The sequence below is a fragment of the Mercenaria mercenaria genome, chromosome 9 (genome assembly GCF_021730395.1).
Source record: "Mercenaria mercenaria strain notata chromosome 9, MADL_Memer_1, whole genome shotgun sequence".
In the NCBI taxonomy this organism is placed as follows: Eukaryota; Metazoa; Mollusca; class Bivalvia; order Venerida; family Veneridae; genus Mercenaria; species Mercenaria mercenaria.
The window spans coordinates 66,342,252-66,366,116 of NC_069369.1; the positions used below are offsets into that span (position 1 = coordinate 66,342,252).

Genomic DNA, 23,865 nt, shown 5'->3' on the forward strand with positions numbered 1-23,865 from the left:
TATGGCAGCAAATAGTCAAAAAATCTAAAGTGCATCCTGCAATAAATTAAACAAACATGGTACAATACATAGATAGAACGCAATGTGGAGAACATGTATGCTACTTTTTTCTCCATTTGTATATCACTTCATCCATCATGTGTCAGTCACAATTGGTGGAGTTTGTCATTACTTAAAAAGTACAAGGGATGTTTCATGAAACCTTGGATGCAGAAGGCAAGATATTTGCCAATCATTTCATTGTTTCCTCTGAAAAATAGAGGGTTTAATTTCTCTCTGTTAATGGACCATCTGGTTTCCAATCCGTCACATAAGAATGTTTGGACTAACAATTGTTTTGGAAAAAAAACTGTAGTCAGTAGATGGCCCCTATTCTGGGAGGGTCAAAGGTCTAGTTCACAATACAAGCTTCATAATATGATTGCCTGTGGTCAGTAGATACCCCTATCTTTTAGAGGATAAGCAGATGAAAAGTCAAGATCAGAGCAACCTTGAGACTGACAATGATTTCTGCTTGATGTATAAAGAACGTTTTGGGTGACGGCTGTGAAACTGCAAAGGATGACTGCATGTGGTTTGTAGATTACACTTACTATTTTGGGAATCGGTAGATCAGAGGTCAAGGCCACAATGACAGGAAATGGTTTAGTATCAGTACCTTAGAGCACTAGCCTACTGACTTAAATTTGATGGGATATTTGCCAGTGGTCAGCAGATGACCCATCGTGTTTTGGGGTCATTGAGTCAAGATCATAGTGGGCTCAAAGCCTTCTATAACTAGAGAAATATTTGGCCTGTTGTCTTCCATCTTAGGATGAATGCCTGTGATCAGCAAACTGTCCCTGTTATTTTACGTGCCTGTAGGTCCAACGTCAACTGATAACAGTTTCTGTTCGATACTTAAAGAATGTTTGTGCCTCCTGCTTTTAAACTTCATTTTGTAGCTAATTTATTGCCTGTCATCGGCAAATAACCCCATTGTTTTGGTTATAAAACACGCAAAATGACCATTACATTGAAAACTGTTTCCGTATAAAGTCTGGAGCAGTTCTGGCCTTAAAACTTAAATGTCTAAGGATGATTATCTGTCAGAAGTGACGCCTATTAGTTTTGGGGTACGTCAGTTTGTCAAGGAACCAGATTACTGTTACCTTAAGATTGAAAACGATTTCTGATCAATTTGTGGAGAAAGCTTAGGCCTATAACTTTCAAACTTCATAGGATGATTGACTATCTTGTTATTTTTAGGTCAAGATTAGGATACCGGATACAATATTTATAACTCAACTGCCTTTGACAGGCCGTCGTAAGACACATGTCTTTATCACAGCGCTCTTTTAAATAAAGTAGTGGTCAGTCGAGTACTGACCACCGATGTAAGTACAAGTAGTACTAAAATGATGATATTCACTAGTTAGATTTATACACAATTTCACGAACAAACATCAGCTTATTGTCCCGAGTAGAAATCTGAAGCTGTACGTTGAAGCTACAGTTGCCAGACCAAATTCCCTCAATATCATATCTCACAGGTTGAAAACAGCGTTACTGTTGACAGTGTTTTCTGTATTGTTACGTTACGTCTCGTATTGCCTGGCCCGTTCCCTTTCGTTCCTGTCCGAGTGATTGCTGATAGTGTATGAGATTGATGGCTGTATACGCCCTTCCTCCATCTTATACAGAAACATGGATAATTATGTCAAATAATTTATACTTATTTGACTTCAGTCTCTATATTCTTTGCAAACGGTTTGTCTTGTTTGATAACGTTAGCAACTGCTCATACAGACACCCTAGGATAATTGTTCACGAGTAGTCAGTGGTGTGATCTGTTCACATGGTAAGGTTAGTGGTTAGTTTATTTTTCTTCTTTTTTTTGTGGAATGAATAAAGCTTAACCACTGTGATTGTTAACAATAATAAAGCGCATGCGCGTTTTACGGTAAGGAAGAAATATTCCAGCTTAACAGTAAATACAGGTCATACATTACCCATCTACGCATACATTTTCATAGCGCTCAGGCTGTCTAATAAGAATCACTGGGGGTATTTGTTTTTCCTAAATGAACTGGAAATGTTTTGTCATGAAGTGACTGTAGCTCGAAAATTGGATCGTTCTTTAATCTTTTTTGCAAAGCTAACATGCATAAACGAAATACTTTGAAGGTTTCAAGAACAGCTCCATAGCTTTTACCAAGTGAAATTATTCGGCTTTATTGTAAAAGTCAAGTTCTTTCCTGACTTAAAAATCTTGTATAAGTTGACCATTTCAGGGACATAAATAAATACTATGTACTATTCCTGACCGCGTATCACCACTAACGTGCGTTTGCTCATTCTAGAACAAATACACCCATTGCTCCATTTTATATGGTAAAACATCAATCAACCATGATTGATTTATTCGGCGTAATTTTCATAATTGGCACAAACGTGCGCTATGTTTTAAAGTGTAACATTAGCGGATAAAAGAAATTAGACCAAAACTAACAATTTTGACTTTGATATGCCATCTCCCTTATTTTCATTAATATAAACGATGTATTTTTTCCTTGTGCACAATAAGCTGCTTTTAAAAGCCTCTGTAAACCTGTTTTAGTGTAATATTAACATTGGCAAGAATGTTCACGATGTTTCGTTTTTGAGCGAAGATCCGCATTTCCTGTACTGGATAAGAGTCCGGGTACAAATTGATCGCTTAATTAAAGCTTATTTGCAATATGCAATACTTACCCGCATCATTTGAAGCGGTTTGTTTACACTTCTTTCAAAACATAAACATTTAACTTTATCTAAACTTAACACTTTAAATCGCAGATTTGTACAGCAGGTATATTCCACAATTCTAACATGAGAAATTTACGTGGTACTTACTAGACTACGATCATTTATTTATGCCAACTTTCAGAGATGATAATTCAAAATTTTAATTTTCCCGCCTGCAAAACTTTGTTTTCTTCTCAGAAAGCAAATGGCAGCTTATTACAAAGGGGAAACAACCGTTATCGGAAAATTTCGGGTATAATCGGTAAGTGGCTCAGTTACCCGGGTGGCTCAGTTACCCGAATTTACCCTAAATACACAACCTACATTTTCACCGAAAATCACAAACAATATAGGCTACAGGAAGTGTCTAACCGGACGCGTAACATCCATTCTCTATTCTACGGGGAGGAGGCTAGAAGTGATCTGGGAGGGCTTTCTTAAAACCCTCGACTGTAGATGCGCACACTACACTATCCTCTAGGTGGTTCCAATGCACAAGTGTTTCCACGAAAAAATAGTTTTTAAACTGATTTGTGTGAGCATGCGGTATTATGTACGAACGAGAGTTATTAGATATCTGTCTGTCTAGTATATTAGATGTTGTAAAGTTTGTATACGATTTCACCTTTATTGATCGTCTAGTAGGTTTATTTGTCAGGTAATTATTTGCGTCCACTGCCGGCACCATACCCCCTGCTATCTTGTAGAGCATCACCAGTCGGTTGTAAACACGACGATTTTGTAGAGAGTTGAGTTGGAGAGTGTTGAGCATCTGTGTTACACACCCTTCTTCTAGAGATTTGTAATTATTTAGGATAAAACGAGCACCCAGACGTTGATTTTTTTCCAATTTATCAATATCTTTCTTCAGATATGGGTCCCGTATGATCGAACCATATTCCAGTTGTGATCTTACTAAGGCAATGAAAGCTGTTTTCCTGCACTCCACCGGGCAATGTTTCAGATTACGTCTCAGGAAACCAAGCGTTGAGTTAGCTTTTTTTACAAATATTTGTAATGTGATTTGACCAAGTTAAATCATTTGATATAAGTAATCCGAGATATGGGTTAGAGTCCACATATTTCAGAATAGTATCATTCAGTTCATAGAAATAGGTTGATTTACTTTTTACACTTAAGATGTAACACTTTTTTGCATTAAATTTCATACCCCACGTTGTAGCCCAGTGTTCCAGGGTGACAAGATCTTTCTGGAGTTTAATTTGATCCGAAATATTACGTATTTGTCTATACAATAAACAGTCATCTGCGAAAAGCCTAACCTGTGACTTTACACAAAGAGGTAGGTCATTTATATGGCAAAGAAACATGAGAGGACCGAGGACAGTCCCTTGTGGTACCCCAGAGTCTACATGTATGCTTCTCGAGTGTTCACCTTCAACCACAACATTCATCGATCTATCTTTAAGGAAGGAGGATAACCAAGATAACAGTTGACCGTTGACTCCGTAATGTGACATCTTATGTAAAAGTCGATCATGAGGCACCGTATGCCTTACTTAAATCCAGGATTGCTACGTCTACTTGTATTTTCTTTTCAAAAGATGTAAATAGATCATGCATTGTCACTAATAGTTGGGTTTCTGTAGAGTATCCAGATCGAAATCCATGATTTAATGTAGTCAAAATGTTATGTTTTTCGAAGTGCTACAATAAATGACTACATATTATATGTTCCAATATTTTACTGGTTACCGTGGTTAGGCTAACTAATCGGTAGTTTTCTGCTGTATGCTTATCCCCTTTCTTATATACATGTGATATGTTTGCATTTCTCCAATCGTTCGGCAGTTTACCAGTATTTAGCGAAAATTGAAATATTAAACTTAGACCTATTGAAAGTTCTTTTGCACAAGTTTTTAATATAATATTTGGAATGCTATCAGGTCCAACTGCTTTCGAAGTATTGGTGTTTTATAATAATAATAATAATAATAATAATAATAATAATAATAATTTTATTTGTGCACTTCATGTCAAAACAAATTTCAAAGCATAATAAATTATCACAGTATTTCACAGATATCACAGTTGTAATAGTAAAGTCATCTATCATATAATATTGATTATAATTTATCACAGGATGTTATTCTTGTTTTGAATATATAGTTACTGAAACAAAAAATGTAAAAGATATCGATATCACCTCTGGATAGTTGTAATACCAGTATTTATAATTTCAAATAGAAGATAGTGCACTGGATTGCCCGTAAAGCTTTGGCATTTACATGCAAAAACTTATTTCCAACGGGGTCCATAAACTTTTTTATAACTGTTTCATAACTCCTTTGGAGTTTACATGAATATGTGGTGCTGTAGGATAAGATTGCCTGTCCAAAAGATCTGGAGTAGTTGTGTTGTTATCTTTTATAAATACTTATGTAAATAGATAGGTGTGCGTTTTCTTTTATTTTTTTGGCGAACAATCTCTTTTTCGCGAAAATGCTTACTTTCCGCGCATTTAGAAAGCTCCTGATCATGTGACTGTTCAAAATGGCGGATGACAAGCGAAAATCGAAATCCACCAGGAAACGATAAAATAAGACATACGTTGTAAAAAATATAGAGATGGAAAAGGAAAATGTAAAAGTACTAAAGTTTTACAGTTGTTGCTGACGTGTAAAGGAAGAGATTGAGCTGACATCCTTTTAAAGGTAGTGAACTTTTATTCGAAATCTAGCTAAAACAGATTTCCAAAAAGTCAGCTTCAGAGATGTTTATGTTCTGTTACGGTCGGATCTCTGAGTTGAAACAAAACCAATATTGAAACCTAACCAGAAATTGAGCAAGAAATCTGTTGCGCTACAACTTCATCAATTCAAATACATGTATCTACCACGGACTTGTTTTTTTAAATATTGATAATATATTTTTAATCAATTTTTTTCCTTTTGAAAACTGAAAGACTGTAAAGTTGTTATTTGTGGACTTTTTTTGTAAATTTAAACTTTTGAAGGTCTGTTTTTTTATGAGCATCAATGTAAAAGTATTTGTTTTTGCTTCAAACTTCACATGATCAACTTCATCAGTTTCTCAGGAGACCTGTTTATAACAACACTTCTATGACTTTGCGTTTGAAAATACGGACTTCGGTTTACCGAAAAAATACTACGAAGATCGGCCAGATCAAAATGATGCAAAATCGCGAGTGGCGAAAATGCAAACGTCTACATACAACTTTGTCCTAAATCGTAACCTTTCTGGAATTTTGACTGGTTCGGATAATTTCCTTACGATTCAGCTAGGTCGCAAAAAATGAAACCGTCACCTATTCTGCGTTTCATGATGACACATGGGTTGAATGCAGTCAGTAAGTGGATAAATTATTGGGAGAAGAAGCTCTTACTGGTTTGTTTAATTATAAACAAATACACAAATCGGCGAAACATTTAATTGTAGTTTTTGAAATCGAAAGTAGATCGTCTATGTTAGACTGCTTTGACGAAGAAGAAAACAATTTCCAACTCAACTCAATTTTTTTATGAAATGATTTAAGTATTAAAGAGGTAATTTCACCGTAAAAATTGCTGCTAAACTGTTTTTGTATCATCACAATTTGTAAAACATATTGTTGAAACTGAAGATTTTGGGAGTATTTAGAAAAGTGTAATTGTATCCGGATATAATATTTTGGATAAACATCGAGCTGTGTTATCAAATTTTAACATTCAAGTAACAGACATGATAGATATTATTGTAACAGAAATGATTCTAGAATTTATTTTTATAACACATACATAGAATGTATATCAGACTTATATTCTAGTCCAGAGGCATGACCTGAAAGTAAAAATATGAAGTCACAGTCATTCATACTTTTGATATTGTAATAGTAAAAAGAATCTATGTAATATTTAGAAATTGAAACATATAATTTTCAGTTAGAAAACGCACCAAAGGCTGTATCAAGGGTCTACATTTTCAAAATTTTCTTGTGGTTATACCCTAAACCCTAATTGCAGGAGAGGGTATCCTCCCATACCCTCCCCTCATATTACCACTTTACAGTTTGATACATTTGCCCTTTTATCAGCTGCCACAATGCCCATTTCAAAATCTGACTGCAATTCAAAGCGGGAAGGAACACTCCTCCCCACAACCAGCCTGCTACCGACCACGTAAAAATGGCTCAAACATTTTTCAGCCCAGTCTGGGCCTGTCTGTCTACATGAATCAAAATGGATGATTGAAAGTTCATGGACTTGGGGACTACTGACATGGTTTTGAAGGGGTTAACAGGTCTGAAATAGAATAAGTGATGGTTTTAACTAAAAAAGAACTGCATTTATTAATATCTTTTCTGAAATTGGTAGCTAGTCCGAGTAATGTCCCTTAGTTTCGAATGCGCAAATTTTCCTGTCAGTGTAAACATTCATGACACTATATATTGACACTCGGCTTAAAACGCAAAAGTAAGTATACTTTAAATTCACATCACTTATGATATGATTGAAAAATACCTAATGTATGACACGATTATCGCCAGGCCCTTTATCTGTAAAATATCTGAACAGTTCTTTCGTCCATCCGTTACAAATTGTATGTGGCAATCCGCGCTATAAAATTTCAATATATAAATTGTCATATTCAATTTTTATCATGTGCAAATATATACCAGCTGATAATTGCCTGTTTTGGTAATGCCGGAGGCAAATGTTTACTGGAAAAATATATAAAGTCATGGTCAGCTGTCAAATTGTAGTTTGTACTTTCAACATTTTTATTTTTGCGAATCCCCCTTCAATTTTAGAGAAATATATTGGGTTTAGATACTTGTATTATGTCAATCAAAGTTTTACTAGGCATCGATTGAATGTCCATTTCATTAACATTTGTTCAGTTGGGTGAAAAAAACCCAACTAAAAACAAACTGAAATTGGTAGACTATACTACCAGTACATCAATCATTAGCCGACTCTCAGGCCCTTCAGGCCTTTGATTTATAAGCTTTGTTGACGCTTGGGGTCAAGACCATTGAAATACCATCATGCAGATATGCATGTGCAAGCAAACGTAATTGAACTGGATAATCTAGACCATTATGTATATTTGGTTACAGTAAGGAGCCTGTATCAACAAAGTTTGCTTCATACAAAATCATCGTAGTTGTATGAAATTTTTGTTCCAAGTATACATATATGTTTATAGTTAAAATTGCTTTGCAGGGTGACCTCTCTTTGTTTTAAAATTTTCACATGTACCAGAAAGTTTTAACTTCTACCCTACCAAGACTGCACTAACAATGTGTTGATCTTTCACATACACATAGATGTAGTAAAATAATACAGAACACCCTTATTGAAATATTATAGTTTGCCGTGAACACTTGTTGCGGTCAGGCTGCGAATATCAGGTGAACATGTTGCAAACACAATAACTTAAAAATAAATACAATGATTGCAGGATGTTTGTTTGGTGTTCACTTTTCACATGCAAATGAGATTTGCTGCGAACTTCCCGCGAACAAGTAACTGTGAGCTTCCCGTGAATAAGTTGTTGCGATCATCCCACAAACTTGTTGCTGTGAACAATTGCCACAAACTATCTGAGAATCATTACTACAAAGCAAAACCTAGCTAGAAATTGCCCACAAAATACCTTGTACAGAAAAAGTGTAAAAACAAATGAATTAATAGGAATCAGGAATATAAATTTATTCCATAAACTCAAGCACTGACTGTAACAAATAAAAAATTGTTAATGTCTGAATTTTTTCATACCATGGTACTTGGTATATTTTGAAATGTCAAAAATATCTGGTTGTAATTAACTTAGACTCGTACTGTGACCTTACTTGATTGATCTATAATTACCTGCTCTTAAAAAAGTTCTTCATAAACAGTTTACCAAAAGGTTACAATTTTCTAAGTTCATTGGTCTTCCTGCGAATATCCCACAAACAAGTATCAAATCAATGGAGGCATGATCGCAGCAGCATGTTCACATCTTTTTGACCATTTTGTAAGGTCAAGGTTTTTTTCCCACTATTTTTACTTCAGTCATACACAAAATGCACCATTTGACATCTCACTTTAAAAAAAATCTGGGACAAGATACAGTCATACCCCCTACATCATCCCTGCATACTAGGAAAAAGGTCTCAGCTATACGCCTTTCCTAGCTTATTTTTCAGAAATGTAAATGCCAATAGGAAAGGGTGGGTGCAAATTTGGAAGACAGAATTTTGTATGCTTTTATTTGAATATAGTATTATCACTGATGTTAAATTAAAAAGGATGATAATATATAAATGCAGTGACTTATATTCTATTTTTGTGTATGAAACAGAATATTAAATTCCTGCTAACAAACACAGTTCAGTTTCACAAACAAGCATATCCAGTTTCACAAGGATATAAAATGAAACCACTGTTTAAATACTATGGTACACAGCATAAACAAAAGATGGTTAGTATGCTGTGTTTTGGTTTATTCATTGTATAGATTTTTAATAATAGTTACATTATTATTTCCAGGCCAACAAGTTTTGTTTATAAGCACCCTAAACAGAATAGAACCAAATATGTTTGTTTTCTTTTTCCATGAACTATGTATATGCAGCTGTAAATTTACCTGTTTTGATTGGTTTTTAAAATTTCAGTTAAGCAATCTTTTTTTTGTTAATGCATATATTTTGGGAGAATTCTTTAGTTTTTGGTACCTTACTCTGTAGGGTTAGGGTTAGTTGTTTATCTTTGGAAAACCTCAATTACCATAAATATAATGTTATAACAATTAAAATCTTTAAGATTAGATAATAAATTCATTATCTGTGAGTACCTGATAACATTTGTGTTTGATTTCATTAACTATTTAAACATGTATGATGAATACAAAGATAAATTCTTTAATGAAAAGAAAGTGTTAAAAAGTGTAGATATTTGTTTCTTCTGTCTTGTTTTTTATCCCCCGCCGATGAAATCGGGAGGGGGGTATTGAAATGGCGTTGTCCGTCAGTCCGTCCGTCCGCAGCCATTTCTCAGTAACTACTTGGTAGAATTTCATGAAACTTGAAATAAACATGAACCAACATACTGCGATGATGCCCGTCAAGTTTTTTTTTGATTGGTCAATTTCCCTCAGAGTTATTGCCCTTGATTTAATGAAAAATGTCCGTCTGCAGCCATTTCTCAGTAACTAGCAGGTAGAATTTCATCAAACTTGAAGTAGACATGAACCAAGGTACTGCGACGATGCCCGTCAAGTTTTTTTTCGATTGGTCAATTTTCCATATAGTTATTGCCCTTTAATTGTTTAAAAATCCACAGATCTGTACATAACAAACCAACCAATTGGAAGAATTTCATTAAACTTCTTCCATTCTTTTCCATGAACATTTATTATAAACATGTGATGTTGTGTACCTACACCTGGTCACCACCTTACCTTGGTCACCCCCCCCCCCCCCCCCCCCCCCCCCCCCAATTTTTTTCATTTTTCGTTTTCTATCAATATTTATAATCAACATGTAAACTGTTGTATCCTCACCCCACCCCCACCCAAACAAACCATTCATTTTCTTTTAATTTGATTTTGACTAATGAAATTATTTGCTTCTTGGTAACATTCTTAACTTTTTGCTGGATATATTTTTTTTGTCGTTCCTCAACTCTGACCCTTTCGGCGGGGGATTCCAATTCATCGAATTTGCTTGTTCCTTCTTAATATTGTGAAAATTGTGGGACATTTTGATATTGCAACTCAAAAATCATAACACGATAAATGTTTCCAATATGTTAGTTGCCTGATGTATCAACTTTCAGCTGTGAAACAGCTTCATAAACAGCCACATAACTGCATTGCATAAAAGATCATAGTCTTCTGTGGTAAGTGCACTGGCTTCGCAAACAGAAGATCCTGATGCTGCCCTCTACATACAAAGTTACTAAGTATATATATATATAGTCTTCACTCCTCAGTGATAAGTTGGTGCACTGGTTTCACAAATGGAAGGATATAATGTTTAAACCCCAGATGATGCTGAACTCTTTATCAAATTACTAGTAATCTTAAATCAAGACCCTGTGAAGTGTGCTTTACACCTTGCACTTGGGTTAAAGTTCAGAGGAAAGACCTCTGGAATTGGGAGTATTTTCTATATCTCACACTACCTGCCAAAACTTTACAATTACTAGCATTTCTTTTAAAGCTTTCTCAGCTATAAGGGCAACTTGTGGTGGCGATAAGTAAACTTAAATATAAAAGTTCACACAGTCTCATATAGGTTTAATTCTAAAGCACACCATTTCAGAGAAAAAAGATGTGAGAATTATACTCCTAGTGATATTTGTGTCATATCATCTGCCCAGCTTTTATGACATCAGACATTTACATATTTCAGAGAAATTCCTGATATCATAGTCAACATCTTCCATAATTCAGAGAAATGAGGAAAATAAATTATGGTTGTGAAATACATGTACCAGGATGTCATTTTGTCCACAGTTTGTAATACTATCTGTTTTCAAATAAAATATGTTCATTTCCTGCTGTAGAAAACTTCATCACAATTACCTCATCTATTTGAAATTTTTCAGATACTGTAAAATCATTTAATTTTGTGGGCATGAAATTTCGTGGTTTTGGTCAAAACGGCAATTTCATGGGGATATGAATTCGTGCATTTCAACTTTTGAAAATAAAATGAATGGAAAATTTACCTGTTTGTTGGGATTTAATTTCGTGGTTTGACTCAACCACGAAATCAACGAAAATTTGTCCCCCACGAGTATAAATGATTTCACAGTAGTAGAGCTTTTGTTGTCATATTTTCATCTGTGCTGGTGTCAGAGACACAAAGTTTTGCATGTAAGCTGGTTTCTCTAAAACTACAATGCCAAATGCTTTCAAACTTTACCCACGTCTTTGGTTGATGAGATAACCTGTAGAGGCAAGTTACATACCTCTTGCTATTTTTTTGTTAAAAGTATGCCCCTTTTTAACAAAAAAAAATTGTGAAAGTTGTGTGCCTAAGTCCCAGGATGTTTTCAGGTTCTCCACACATGTTTTGACTTTTCAGTTTTATCTGTAAGTAGGCTATGTGCATTATTAATGAGGTATAGTGTATAAATATGAGAGCTTTTGTGATAATTTTAAATGTGATGATTTTTATAGCTGTTTATAATAGTCTTTCGTAATTCCGATTGGAATGGCCATGTACATTGTGCATTGCTTGTAATGTTATTTTAACTTGAATGTATATGGATGAGACTTTAATAAAGAAATATGTACGTGTATGTCATCATGACCTCACATGACAAGTTTCATAACTCTGGCTTATTTTTTAGCAAAAATTATTATCATCTTCAAAAAATTTGCTGAAGCTTTTGTATGTAAGCTAGTATTATGTTGAAGGGTTTCAAGTTGTCAAACGCACTGTCATTATACAACTTTTGCTGATTTTTTTTAAACAAAAAATATTTCAAAACTCTAGTACTTTATTATTATATGTCATTTTAAAAACAGAAGTCCACAGGTTGCAGATTGTCCTGCAGGGCAAGTGCGATTTTATTACATGTTCAAGTCAAACTCACAAATGAAGAAACACAAATGAGGATTGAGGAAACACATGTTTGTTCAACATGGACATAAACACCAACTGTTTTATGGCTAGTGCAAAAAAATAGTTGTGATATTAAAGGAAAGAGAACTATTTTTATCTTAACTGGGTCGTAATTTACCTACAGTTACAGCTAATATACATAGTATCTTTTTATCATTAGTCTTTGCTCAATTTTTACTAAACATTTGTACTTTTATCTACAGTGATATCAATTTGATATGACATAGTTTGCTATTGTTTACCCATAGATCAAAAATTTAATTAGTTTGCAAAATATTGGATATTACTATACAGCTTCATAATTCACAAGAAGTTCTAAGATGGAAACTAAATATTTTAAAGGGAGATCATTCAAGAGAGTTTCATTTCAAGCGGTAAGAACAAAATTTAGTTGACTGATGTTGTGTTAAAGTTGTATTTGAGAGTGTCTGTGTCACCTGTATTAAAATGTTTCCATTGAAACTGTTCTGGTCCTTTCATGTTCTTCACTTCTGTCAGTGAAATGCTACAATTTAAAATTTATCAGTTGAGTGACATATGTAATGTAATATGTTTGAAGTCTTAGGCAGTCACTGCACTGTGTGATACTGTTCTATTTTAACATTTCTGGATAACTAACATACCATGTCTTAGTGGTCAAAGTATAATCCTTGGGTATTGTGTGCTAAAGTTCGAATCCCCAATGGAAGCTAGGTGGTAAGTTGTCAGCTACTTAAGGACTGGTGACTGGTTGTCTACCTGTCTCATGCCTTGCATTAAAGGATAGAAGTCTTGAAAATAAATGGGTACCAGTCCAGGCAAAGGTGTGTTATAAGGCAAAAATGGGTGGTCATATTGAAGTAGATGACACTGTTATAAAATGAGCTCTTTGATGTGTTATAGTAACTACAATTGTTATATTTTTCTGTAGGACTTTGCAATGTCTGAAGGTACACAGTTACAGCCTGAGACTATTCTGCATGTTTCCACAGAGACGGAGTCTCGGGTGTGGTCGCAAGGGGGGATAACTGATGACCGGGAGGACAGCCTGGAACAGGAACCAGCAGATATTGGAATGTGTATACTGCAGTATGTATTTGTTGCAAATCATATTTTTGATTTACGTTTTTACATTTTTAAACCCCCTCCACAAGTGGTGGGGGGTTATAGGAATGGTCTCCAACCGTCCTTCCGTCTGCCCGTCCGTCTTAGTAAGATTTCGTGTCCACTCTGTATCTCCTAAACCCCTTGAAGGATAATCATGAAACTTGGGTCAAATGTTCACCTTATCAAGACGATGTGCAAAACCCATGACTCAGCCATGTCGGCTCAAGGTCAAGGTCACAAATCAGGGTAAAATATTTGAGCCTTCCATTTTATGTCCACTCTGTATCTCCTAAACCCCCTGAAGGATTTTCATGAAACTTGGTCAGTTGATCACCTCATCAAGACGATATGCAGAACTCATGAGTTAGCCATGTTGGCTCAAGGTCAAGGTCACAACTCAAGGTCAGATGTTTGAGCCTTCCATTTTAAGTGTGCTCTGTATCTGAGACGTAAACCCCTTAAAGGATTTTATTATGATTTGGCTATAATATTCCCCTTATCAAGACAATGTGCACAAGGTCAAGGTCATAAGTTGAATGTTTAATGGTTCCATCCAATACCATCAACCCTTTCACTATCTATAACAGCTATAGCTGTCTTTCAGACTGTCTTGTTACCTTATTTTCTGTCCTGCCATAGACTGGATTTGCCCTTTTCTGTAAATGTATGTTTTTATGTTAGTCCTTGTAATACACCCACCATACTCAGTTTGTGATGCTATATAGGAATCACTTTGTTTGTCCTTTGATTGACATCACATCTATCCATGATGTTTATCTGGAATATCTCTGGAACCCATGCAGATAAATTTTGTTTTTTATGTTAGTCTGAAAAAAAAATGACTATGTTATGGCAAAGTTCATCTGTATGTCCTTTTTATTTAAAAAGTTTTCCCCTTTTTTTGGTCATGCATGCAGATATTTAGAGAATGCCTGTGACAAGGATCTATAGATTGAATTTGTTTTGGTATAATCTCTGTTATAACTAAATGGATTTGATTTAAACATAAATTAGTTGTCTTTTTTCATCACCAACATCACATGACACAAATTCTGTAGCTTCAGATAAAATATTTCAAAGAAAATCTAGCATTTTAAAGTGTAAGCCAAAATTTTCAGACTTCAGACATTGATGAATGCAAACCCAGACTTTGAACTTTGATTAATACAGACCTAGACTTTGAATGTTGATGAATACAGACCCAGACGTTGGACATTGATTAATACAGACATAGACTTTGGACATTGATGAATTACAGACCCAGACTTCAAACATAGATGAATACAGACCCAGACATTGAACGTTGATGAATACAGACCCAGACTTTGAACATTGATGAATACTGTCCCAGACTTTGAACACTGATGAATACATATCCAGAATTTGGACATTGATGAATACAGACCCAGACTCTGAACATTGATGAATACAGACCTTGATTTTGGACATTGATGAATACAGACCCAGACTTTGAACATTAATGAATACAGACCTAGACTTTGACTGTTGATGAATACAGACCTAGACTTTGGACATTGATTAATACAGACCCAGACTCTGAACATTGATGAATACAGACCCAGATTTTGAAAGTTGATGAATACAGACCCAGACTTTGAATGTTGATGAATACATACCCAGACTTTGAAAGTTGATGAATACTGTCCCGGACTTTGGACACTGATAAATGCAGACCCAGACTTTGATTGTTGATGAATACAGACCCAGACTTTGAATGTTGATGAATACAGTCCCAGACTTTGGACACTGATGAATACAGATCCAGACTTTGGACATTGATGAATGCAGACCCAGACTTTGAATGTTGATGAATACAGACCCAGACTCTGAACATTGATGAATACAGTCCCAGACTTTAACATTGATGAATACAGATCCAGACTTTGGACATTGATGAATACAGACCCAGACTTTGAACACTGACTCTTGATTTTATGTTTTATTGTTTCAGGCATGGTACCTCTACACGAAATATCCACAATTACTTTATGAGCTTAGAGTAAGTACTTAATATGCTTCATCTATTCTGTGCATTAACATACTTTAGTACTATGGTTTAAAGGGACTGGACTCTAGATTTTGCAAAAAAGGTCTTTCTTTAAAATTCAAGTCTGGTTAAATTAAGAACATTAGGGCATAAGTTTTTGTTTCTAAGTTATCTTAAAAAATCTGAAATCAAGAAAAAAACAACATGTCCGAGTCCGGATATCTCCTGACCAGTACACCATGGAGGAATTCATACTTAACGATCGTTAAATATAAAGTTTTACAAATAAGGCACTTTACCGGTACCCAGTTACAAACTCTTCCCAAGTTTGAAAACACCTAATACGCCAGTAACTAAGTTTCAAGCCTTCTTAAGAAATGTAGCAATATTTTTCTTATATCTAAATTTTAATTTTTGTTTGTGGTTGTTCAATCTGGAGGTCAGTGTCTTTAAACAGTCATTATTTTCTATAAGATAAATTGCATATCAATCCTGTACCAATCATTAAGCTAATACAGCTATTTTACAGTTGTTTTTAGTAAAAAGCAATATATTTTGTTGTTAAATTGTTTATTATTTAGCAAGCGCACATTTGATAATGTGTTATTCATGGGACCCTTTAGGTGGTTTGCTAAAGGTTTGTGACTCTACTAGCTGCCCCTCTGTGCTGGAAATAATGCGTGTAATGCCTGTGCTGGAAAAAAGTGCATGTTCTGGAAATAATGCCTGTGCAAGAAATAATGCCTTTGCTGGAAATAATGCTTGTGCCAGAAATAGTGCCTGTGCTGGAAACAGTGCCTGTGCCAGAAATAGTGCCTTTGCTGGAAATAGTGCCTGTGCCAGAAATAGTGCCTTTGCTGGAAATAGTGCCTGTGCCAGAAATAATGCCTATGCTGGAAACAGAGCCTGTGCTGGAAGTAGTGCCTTTGCTGGAAATAGTGTCTGTGCCAGAAATAATGCCTATGCTGGAAACAGTGCCTGTGCCAGAAGTAGTGCCTTTGCTGGAAATAGTGTCTGTGCCAGAAATAGTGCCTTTGCCTGAAACAGTGCCTGTGCCAGAAATAGTGCCTTTGCTGGAAATAGTGCTGTGCCAGAAGTAGTGCCTTTGCTGGAAACAGTGCCTGTGGCAGAAATAGTGCCTTTGCTCGAAATAGTGCCTGTGCCAGAAATAATGCCTATGCTGGAAACAGAGCCTGTGCCAGAGGTAGTGCCTTTGCTGGAAATAGTGTCTGTGCCAGAAATAGTGCCTTTGCTGGAAACAGTGCCTGTGCCAGAAATAGTGCCTTTGCTGGAAATAGTGCCTGTGCCAGAAATAATGCCTATGCTGGAAACAGAGCCTGTGCCAGAAATAGTGCCTTTGCTGGAAATAGTGCCTTTGCTGGAAATTATGCCTATGCTGGAAACAGTGCCTGTACCAGAAGTAGTGCCTGTTCTGGAAACAGTGACTATGCTGGAAATAATGCCTATGCCAGAAATAATACCTCTGCTAGAAAGAATGTATGTGTCAGAAGTAATTCTCAGGGTGATCTGGAAGTCTTTCTCAACTATAAAAGCTGGAAATCATCCGTATGATCTGAATTGATTGTGACTTAAAACTTACCAAAAAGAAACAAAAATTTTTTTATCTCATGCATGTAAATGGTGTTCAAATTGTGTACAATGTATGCTTGTTTATTTCAGACAAAGGAAATGTTGTCTTCTGCTGGCAGCTTGTAAACAGAGATTCTTCAGTGTTAGACTGGTATGAAATTTTTATAACAAAGTCATCTGAATGGGCAGTTACTTCATAAGTGACACTTTTCTCTAAAACATATTTAGTGTTTACCTCACTTTTAAACCTATCATATACAAACCATTTTCAAATTTTCTAGTATTTATTCATGTAGCAAGTACAAAATATACAATATCTTCAAAGATAATTAATAAGAGCCTGACTTAGAGATGCTTTGAAAAAGTAGGGAAACACTGAGTTGGATAGATGCTACACTCCTTCTTGTTTCTTATTGTTGAAGATTTCACAATGTGGCTGCTGTCTTATACATAAATATATACTAACAGTAATACTGTGAAATCATTTAATTTCGTGGGCATAAAATTTCGTGGTTTTGGTCGTAGCGGCAGTTTTGTGGGGATATGAATTGGTGGATTTCAGCTTTTGAACATAAAATGAATGGGAATTTTACTTGTTCATTAGGATTAAATTTCATGGATTGACTCAACCACTAAATCAAGAAAATTAGTCCCCCACGAATATTAATGATTTCACAGTATTTTGTTTATATTTAAGAAGTACTGATATTGTAATGCACATTCAAAAATGTCTGTTTGAAGTTAACTATTGGTCCACCTTTACAATCCCAGTATTTCTAATATATATGACATAAAGCATACAGATGAAATTAATGTTAATTTGAAAAATGAGTTCTTTAGTAAATTTGCTCAATTTAACATCATTGAGATTCTGTGCTATAAATAGACTGCATTTGACAGGTGAGAAATGATGGAAGAGACAGTGGTATAGAGGAAGGGGCTATGATGAAGTCTAGTGTTGGAAATGTTGATACAGTAGTATGTCTTGATGCAGAGGAGTTTCAGGTCTTCCAACAGACTTTGAAATGTGCTGCTTTCCCAGTTTTAGGGGCACCAGATCCCCCTTCTGAAGCCACACCTATTCCATCTGGGACACAGATTTCACCTTACCCCAAAAGGTATGTTAGGTGTAAAAACACTATAACAATTCTCTTTGATAAACAAGGTTTCAGGGTGTTTTTTTTTTTAACTTTTCAGTTGATGAACCATTTGCTTTTTGTTGCAGGTTGTGAATTTTAGATGAGATAGTCCTCACATGCCCATGAAAAATCCATACTATTGCAACAAATGTACGAATATCAAGTTTTAGTTTATAGCTATTTATTTTAGATATGGTATTTACTTTTTAACCTTTAGCCTGCTGGCGGCAAGTGATTCTGCCCTTGTGACCAGTGCAGACCAGGATCAGCCTGCATATCTGTGCAGGCTGATCATGGTCTGCACTGTTCGCTATTCAGTCAGTAAATTTTTAGTGAACACCGCTTTGCATAATAAATGGTACTGCCTAAATTGAATGATAGACCAGTCCATTTAAGACACTTAACAGGGTAAAGGTTAGGTGAACTATTCATTTGGCTGCTTCTTGGTAGTCATACCAGTACCTCGGTCTGGGAAAAGGGATTGTAGAGACCGCTGTCAAACCCCAATCTCACTGTGATTTTAACCAATAACCTCTGGAAAAGGAGTCCAGTGCTCTACTTTTACACCACTGCACCTGTCAAATTCCAAATCATAGATCTTTTATTGTAAAAGCACATATTTTTGCCAGGTCAAAATTTCGCGAATTTGAAATTTTGAGTATGTTCCCAAGGTTTAATATTCGCAAAATTTTAAGTGGTGTTTTGCTTGTACTTGAATTATACTAATGGTGAATAATTATGCGAGGATTAATATTCACGAGATATAGGGCCTCTCGGTATAGCGAAATTTAAACCCTTGCGAAAATTTCTGCTTTTACAGTAGCTGCTATAAATACCAAGTTCTACATTAAAAGTCATATTGGATGTTCGCAGTTTGTAACATATAGCATACAATATGTATGTCTCCCCCCACTGTGGTAGACATATTGTTTTTGCCCTGTCCATCCGTCCGTCCGTCACACTTAATTTCCGATCAATAACTGGAGAACCATTTCACCTAGAACCTTCAAAATTCATAGGATGGCAGGGCTTATGGAATAGACGACCCCTATTGTTTTTGTGGTCACTGTGTCAAAGGTCAAGGTCACAGGAGCCTGAACATGGAAAACCATTTCCGATCAATAACTTGAGAACTACTTGACCCAGAATGTTGAAACTTAATAGGATGATTGGTCATGCAGGGTTGATGACCCCTATTGATTTTGGGGTCACTCTGTTAAAGGTCAAGGTCACAGGGGCCAGAAGATGGAAAACCATTTCCGATCAAAAACTTGAGAAGCACTTGACCCAGAATGTTGAAACTTCATAGGATGATTGGACATGCAGAGTAGATGACCCCTATTTTGGGGTCACTCTGTTAAAGTTCAAGGTCACAGGAGCCTGAACATGGAAAACCATTTTTGGTCAGTAACTTGAGAACCACTTGACCCAGAATGTTGAAACTTCATAGGATGATTGTTCATGCAAAGTAGATGACCCCTATTGATTATGGGTTCACTCTATTAAAGGTCAAGGTCACAGTGAACAGAAAATGAAAATCCATTTCCGGCAAATAGCTTGAGAACCATTTGACCTAGAACCATCAAACTTCATAGGGTGATAGGACTTACAGAGTAGATGACCCCTATTGTTTTTGGGGTCACTCCATCAAAGGTCAAGGTGACAGGGGGCTGAACATAGAAAACTCTTTCCAATTAATAGCTTGAGAACCACTTGACCCAGAATATTGAAACTTAATAGGATGATTGGACATGCAGAGTAGATGACCCCTACTGATTTTGGGGTCACTTGATCAAAGGTCAAGGTCAAAGGGGCCTCAACATGGAAATCCGTTTCCAGTTCATAACTTGAGAACCACTAGGCCCAGAATGTTGAAACTTAGTGGGATGGTTGGACATGCCAAGTAGATTATCCCTGTTGTGGCCCACCATCAGTGTCTCTTTGACTTTTGCTCCTGTCCCCTATTGACTTCTTGTCTATGCGACTACGCGTTGGGGGAGACATGCCCTTTTTTTACAAAAGTATCTTCTAGTTTATTTTGTACTTGCAGAAAAGTGTCTGCAGGTATGTTGCAGTATGATCGTACTATGACACCTCTCTCCCTGCATGACAGTGGGGTGGAGGAACAAGAGGATACAGCTATGGTTCCAGCAGAAACGTTGTGTGAACTTTTACGGCGTGCATTCAGACTCACACAAGAAAAATTCAATCAGTATGAAGAAATCATAGCTGCACAGCTTGAAAGAAAATCTCCACAGAAAGTAAGTTTACCACTTTTCTTGTCTCTGCCTTTTTCAAGCTTCAAATTCTTGTCATTATGTAAGTTAGCAAGTATTTGTGTGTTTGTTAAAGTTTATAGCTAATGTGTTCTCTTGTTGTAAGTGCTGACAGTAAATAAAGTGTTTCAGTTGAATTGAACGTGAGGCTATGTTTTGTTTTAGGCCTAAAAGAAAGATTTTGTTTTCGGTAACATGCTTTAAAAAGTTAGGGTAGGTTACTAAGGTAGTAGGTCTGTAAAAAAATTTTTGTTTGATATTTTTTTTAAGAAGTGGGTCTTTTTATGCCCCCGAAGGGAGGCATATAGTTTTTGAAATGTCTGTCTGTCGGTCGGTCAGTCTGTCGGTCTGTCCGCATTTTTCGTGTCCGGTCCATATCTTTGTCATCGATGGATAGATTTTCAAATAACTTGGCATGAATGTGTGCCACAGTAAGACGACGTGTCGTGCGCAAGACCCAGGTCCGTACCTCAAAGGTCAAGGTCACACTTAGACATTAAGGGATAGTGCATTGATGAGCGTGTCCGGTCCATATCTTTGTCATCGATGGATGGATTTTCAAATAACTTGGCATGAATGTGTACCACAGTAAGACGACATGTCGCCCGCAAGACCCAGGTCCGTAGCTCAAAGGTCAAGGTCACACTTAGAAGTTAAAGGTCATTTTTCATGATAGTGCATTGATGGGCGTGTCCAGTCCATATCTTTGTCATTCATGCATGGATTTTAAAATAACTACGCATGAATGTGTGACACAGTAAGACGACGTGTGGCGCGCAAGACCGAGCTCCATAGGTCAAAGGTCCTAAACTCTAACATCGGCCATAACTATTCATTTAAAGTGCCATCGGGGGCATGTGTCATCCTATGGAGACAGTTCTTGTTGGAAATTAATTTTGTGTCAAAAATGAATACAAATAAGGGGTTTATGCCTTTAGAGCATCAGTCAGTTGATTTCTAACATCACTGACCATGTTTAAAGCATAAAAAATTCTCAAAGGCCATAAAAACGTTTAGGGTCAGGCCAAAACTTTAGGGTAGGTCGGGATACCGGAAACAAACAATTATTTTCTTAGGCCTTAGCAAAAGATATAGTGAGATTTATAGGCATTTAATTCTATTGAAATGTATTTGTTTTACATAAATTGTTGAGAAAGTTCTTACAGCTTGTTCTAGTTATGGTTCCTGACTTTTTCTCTCTTTTTTTGCCAATGTTTGTGCCTTAGTATGGGATTTTATAGACTTCAGTCAGATTTCTCTTTCACTTGGACATGGGCATGCCAACCCCCAGATCACAAGTTAGATGTTCTACCAATGAATACATTGTTGTTCTACATAATTATCTGGTTTTAGTGTCCTTTCTACAGAATGAAATGTGTTGTACCTACCTCAATGCCCCAACACTGCCAAATAATGGTTTTGTAAACTTATAGATACTTACTCATAACATTATAGAGAGTTACTAAACTTATATATATTTGATTTCCCTTTCTTATTTTCCTTCATTCTGTTAAGATGATGGACTGTAACCAAATAATGTCAATAACATATTTTGAGACATCAGCATTGTGAAACAAATATTTATCTTTTCAGGTTTTAGCAGAAGAACTTGTTAGGCAATTGATCGCCCTGGAAAACAACGAGAACCCGTACTATAACCCTAAAACATACCTGGTATGGGTTTTTGTTCAGTGTAATTTCATTGTCTTGTTTGTTGCCTGATGTTCCTTATTGTTAACCCTTACCCTGCTTAATTTCTGTAATGAACTAGTCCCATCTTTCAATTTGGACAATACCATTAACTGTTAAAAGGGGTGCTAACTAAAATAAACTGACTGAATGGCAAACAGTGTAGACCATGAACAGACTGCATAGTAGTGCAGGCTGATTTTGCTTGGTCTGCACTTGTTGCAAAGGCAGAATCACTTACCGCCAGCAGGCTAAGGATTAATTAATGGTACATTTTGAAAATTTTCATCTTTGAAGAAAGTAAATAAACTTGAATGCATGATAAAAGCATAAAACATGTACCTATTGAGAACAGAGATGTGAGAAACTGGGTTATTAAGATTTTTTATTACAAGGTTACCTTGTTGGCAAGGAAGGAAATGACATAAAAGTTTTGTAATTGTCTTGATATTGCCACCATGTGACATAAAGATGTTGTAAGAAGTTGACTTACAATGTGAAACATTATTGCTTTTATTTCTTTGTTTTCCTTCTAGAATCGGATTGGTTATGACCAGTGGCAACAAAGGGAGAGAACAAATATTACAGACCTGCTCAACAAGTTCTGGCATTTTTCTCTGCCACAATTGTCAGACAGGTCCATTAAGGTAAAGTATTTCTTAGAAGGACTCCTTTGCCAATTATGGTTTTAGAAGTGATTGATCTAAAAACATTACTTATGTATTTAACAGTCAAATCATTGCAAATTTTGTATTTCTTTATTTGGAAGTTACTGCACTGGCTTTTATCAAAACCAAAGCTGTTTATTCAGTCAAACTAATCTGAAGGTTTTATATCCTAAAGTCAGTTATTTGCTTGTAAAGGACATAGCCAAATTTCTTGCAACATACTTATTATATCAAGCTCATATTAATTGAAAATATATTGAAAAAAAAAATCATTTTGGGCAGAAGATATAGGATGTCAGTTTTTGTGAAAACTGTAGGATATACATTGTATGTAGAGAAAAATTTAATTAAAGTATCTTTATCTCTATTTACAGATGAAATCAATGCACAAACAGTACCAGAAACTCCTGGAGAGGTTGATCAGCTACGAGTCTCCATACAGACAACAGAATGAATTGATTGCCCCCCCCCCTACATCTCCATTGTCCAGTGCATCTGTCCGTCTGCTGAAAGAATTTAGTTTGAGATTTTGGAGTAGTGAGTATATATATTAGATAAAGGTTCCTTTATGTGTTAGGCATACTTGACTGCCTCATACATGTAGACATTTACTTACTGATAAAAAAATCTAACAGGTCTCTGACTTCAAATCACTTGTCACTCATTGATGTGGGTTTGAGCCTCACTCGGGCCATTGAATTCTTCGTATGAGGAAGCTATCCACCTGGCTTATGGAAGGTTGGTGGTTCTACCTAGGTGCCCGCCCGTGATGAAATAATGCACAGAGGGGCACCTGGGGTATTCCTCCACCATCAAACCTGGAAAGTTGCCATATGACCTATAATAGTGTTGATGTGAGGTTAAACCCAACAAAAGCAAAAATCTAACATGTGAAATTTTATCTATAATTTTGACATTGATGTGTGTATTAAAGACATTTCCCCTCCACCATTGTTTCATGTGCAAATTTAATCGATTGTGAAAAGGTTTGATAAATGGAGATTGTGATAATGAGGATAGTTTAAATACTGTAAAATCAGGTGAACTTTTTTGTGGTTTT

At 35.9% G+C, this 23,865-nt stretch overlaps 1 protein-coding gene across 1 annotated transcript; it reads left to right on the forward strand.

Annotated features, from left to right (window-relative positions):
• The first annotated feature begins 5,284 nt into the window (after window positions 1-5,284).
• LOC128559318 (uncharacterized) lies at window positions 5,285-23,359 on the forward strand. The gene is made up of 9 exons (XM_053550622.1): window positions 5,285-5,441; window positions 13,260-13,417; window positions 15,408-15,455; window positions 17,124-17,184; window positions 17,934-18,151; window positions 20,223-20,433; window positions 22,042-22,122; window positions 22,674-22,784; window positions 23,180-23,359. Exons 2-9 carry the CDS (start codon window positions 13,269-13,271, stop codon window positions 23,357-23,359), a joined length of 1,059 nt encoding a protein of 352 aa, XP_053406597.1. The 5' UTR covers window positions 5,285-5,441; window positions 13,260-13,268.
• Window positions 23,360-23,865: the final 506 nt, after the last annotated feature.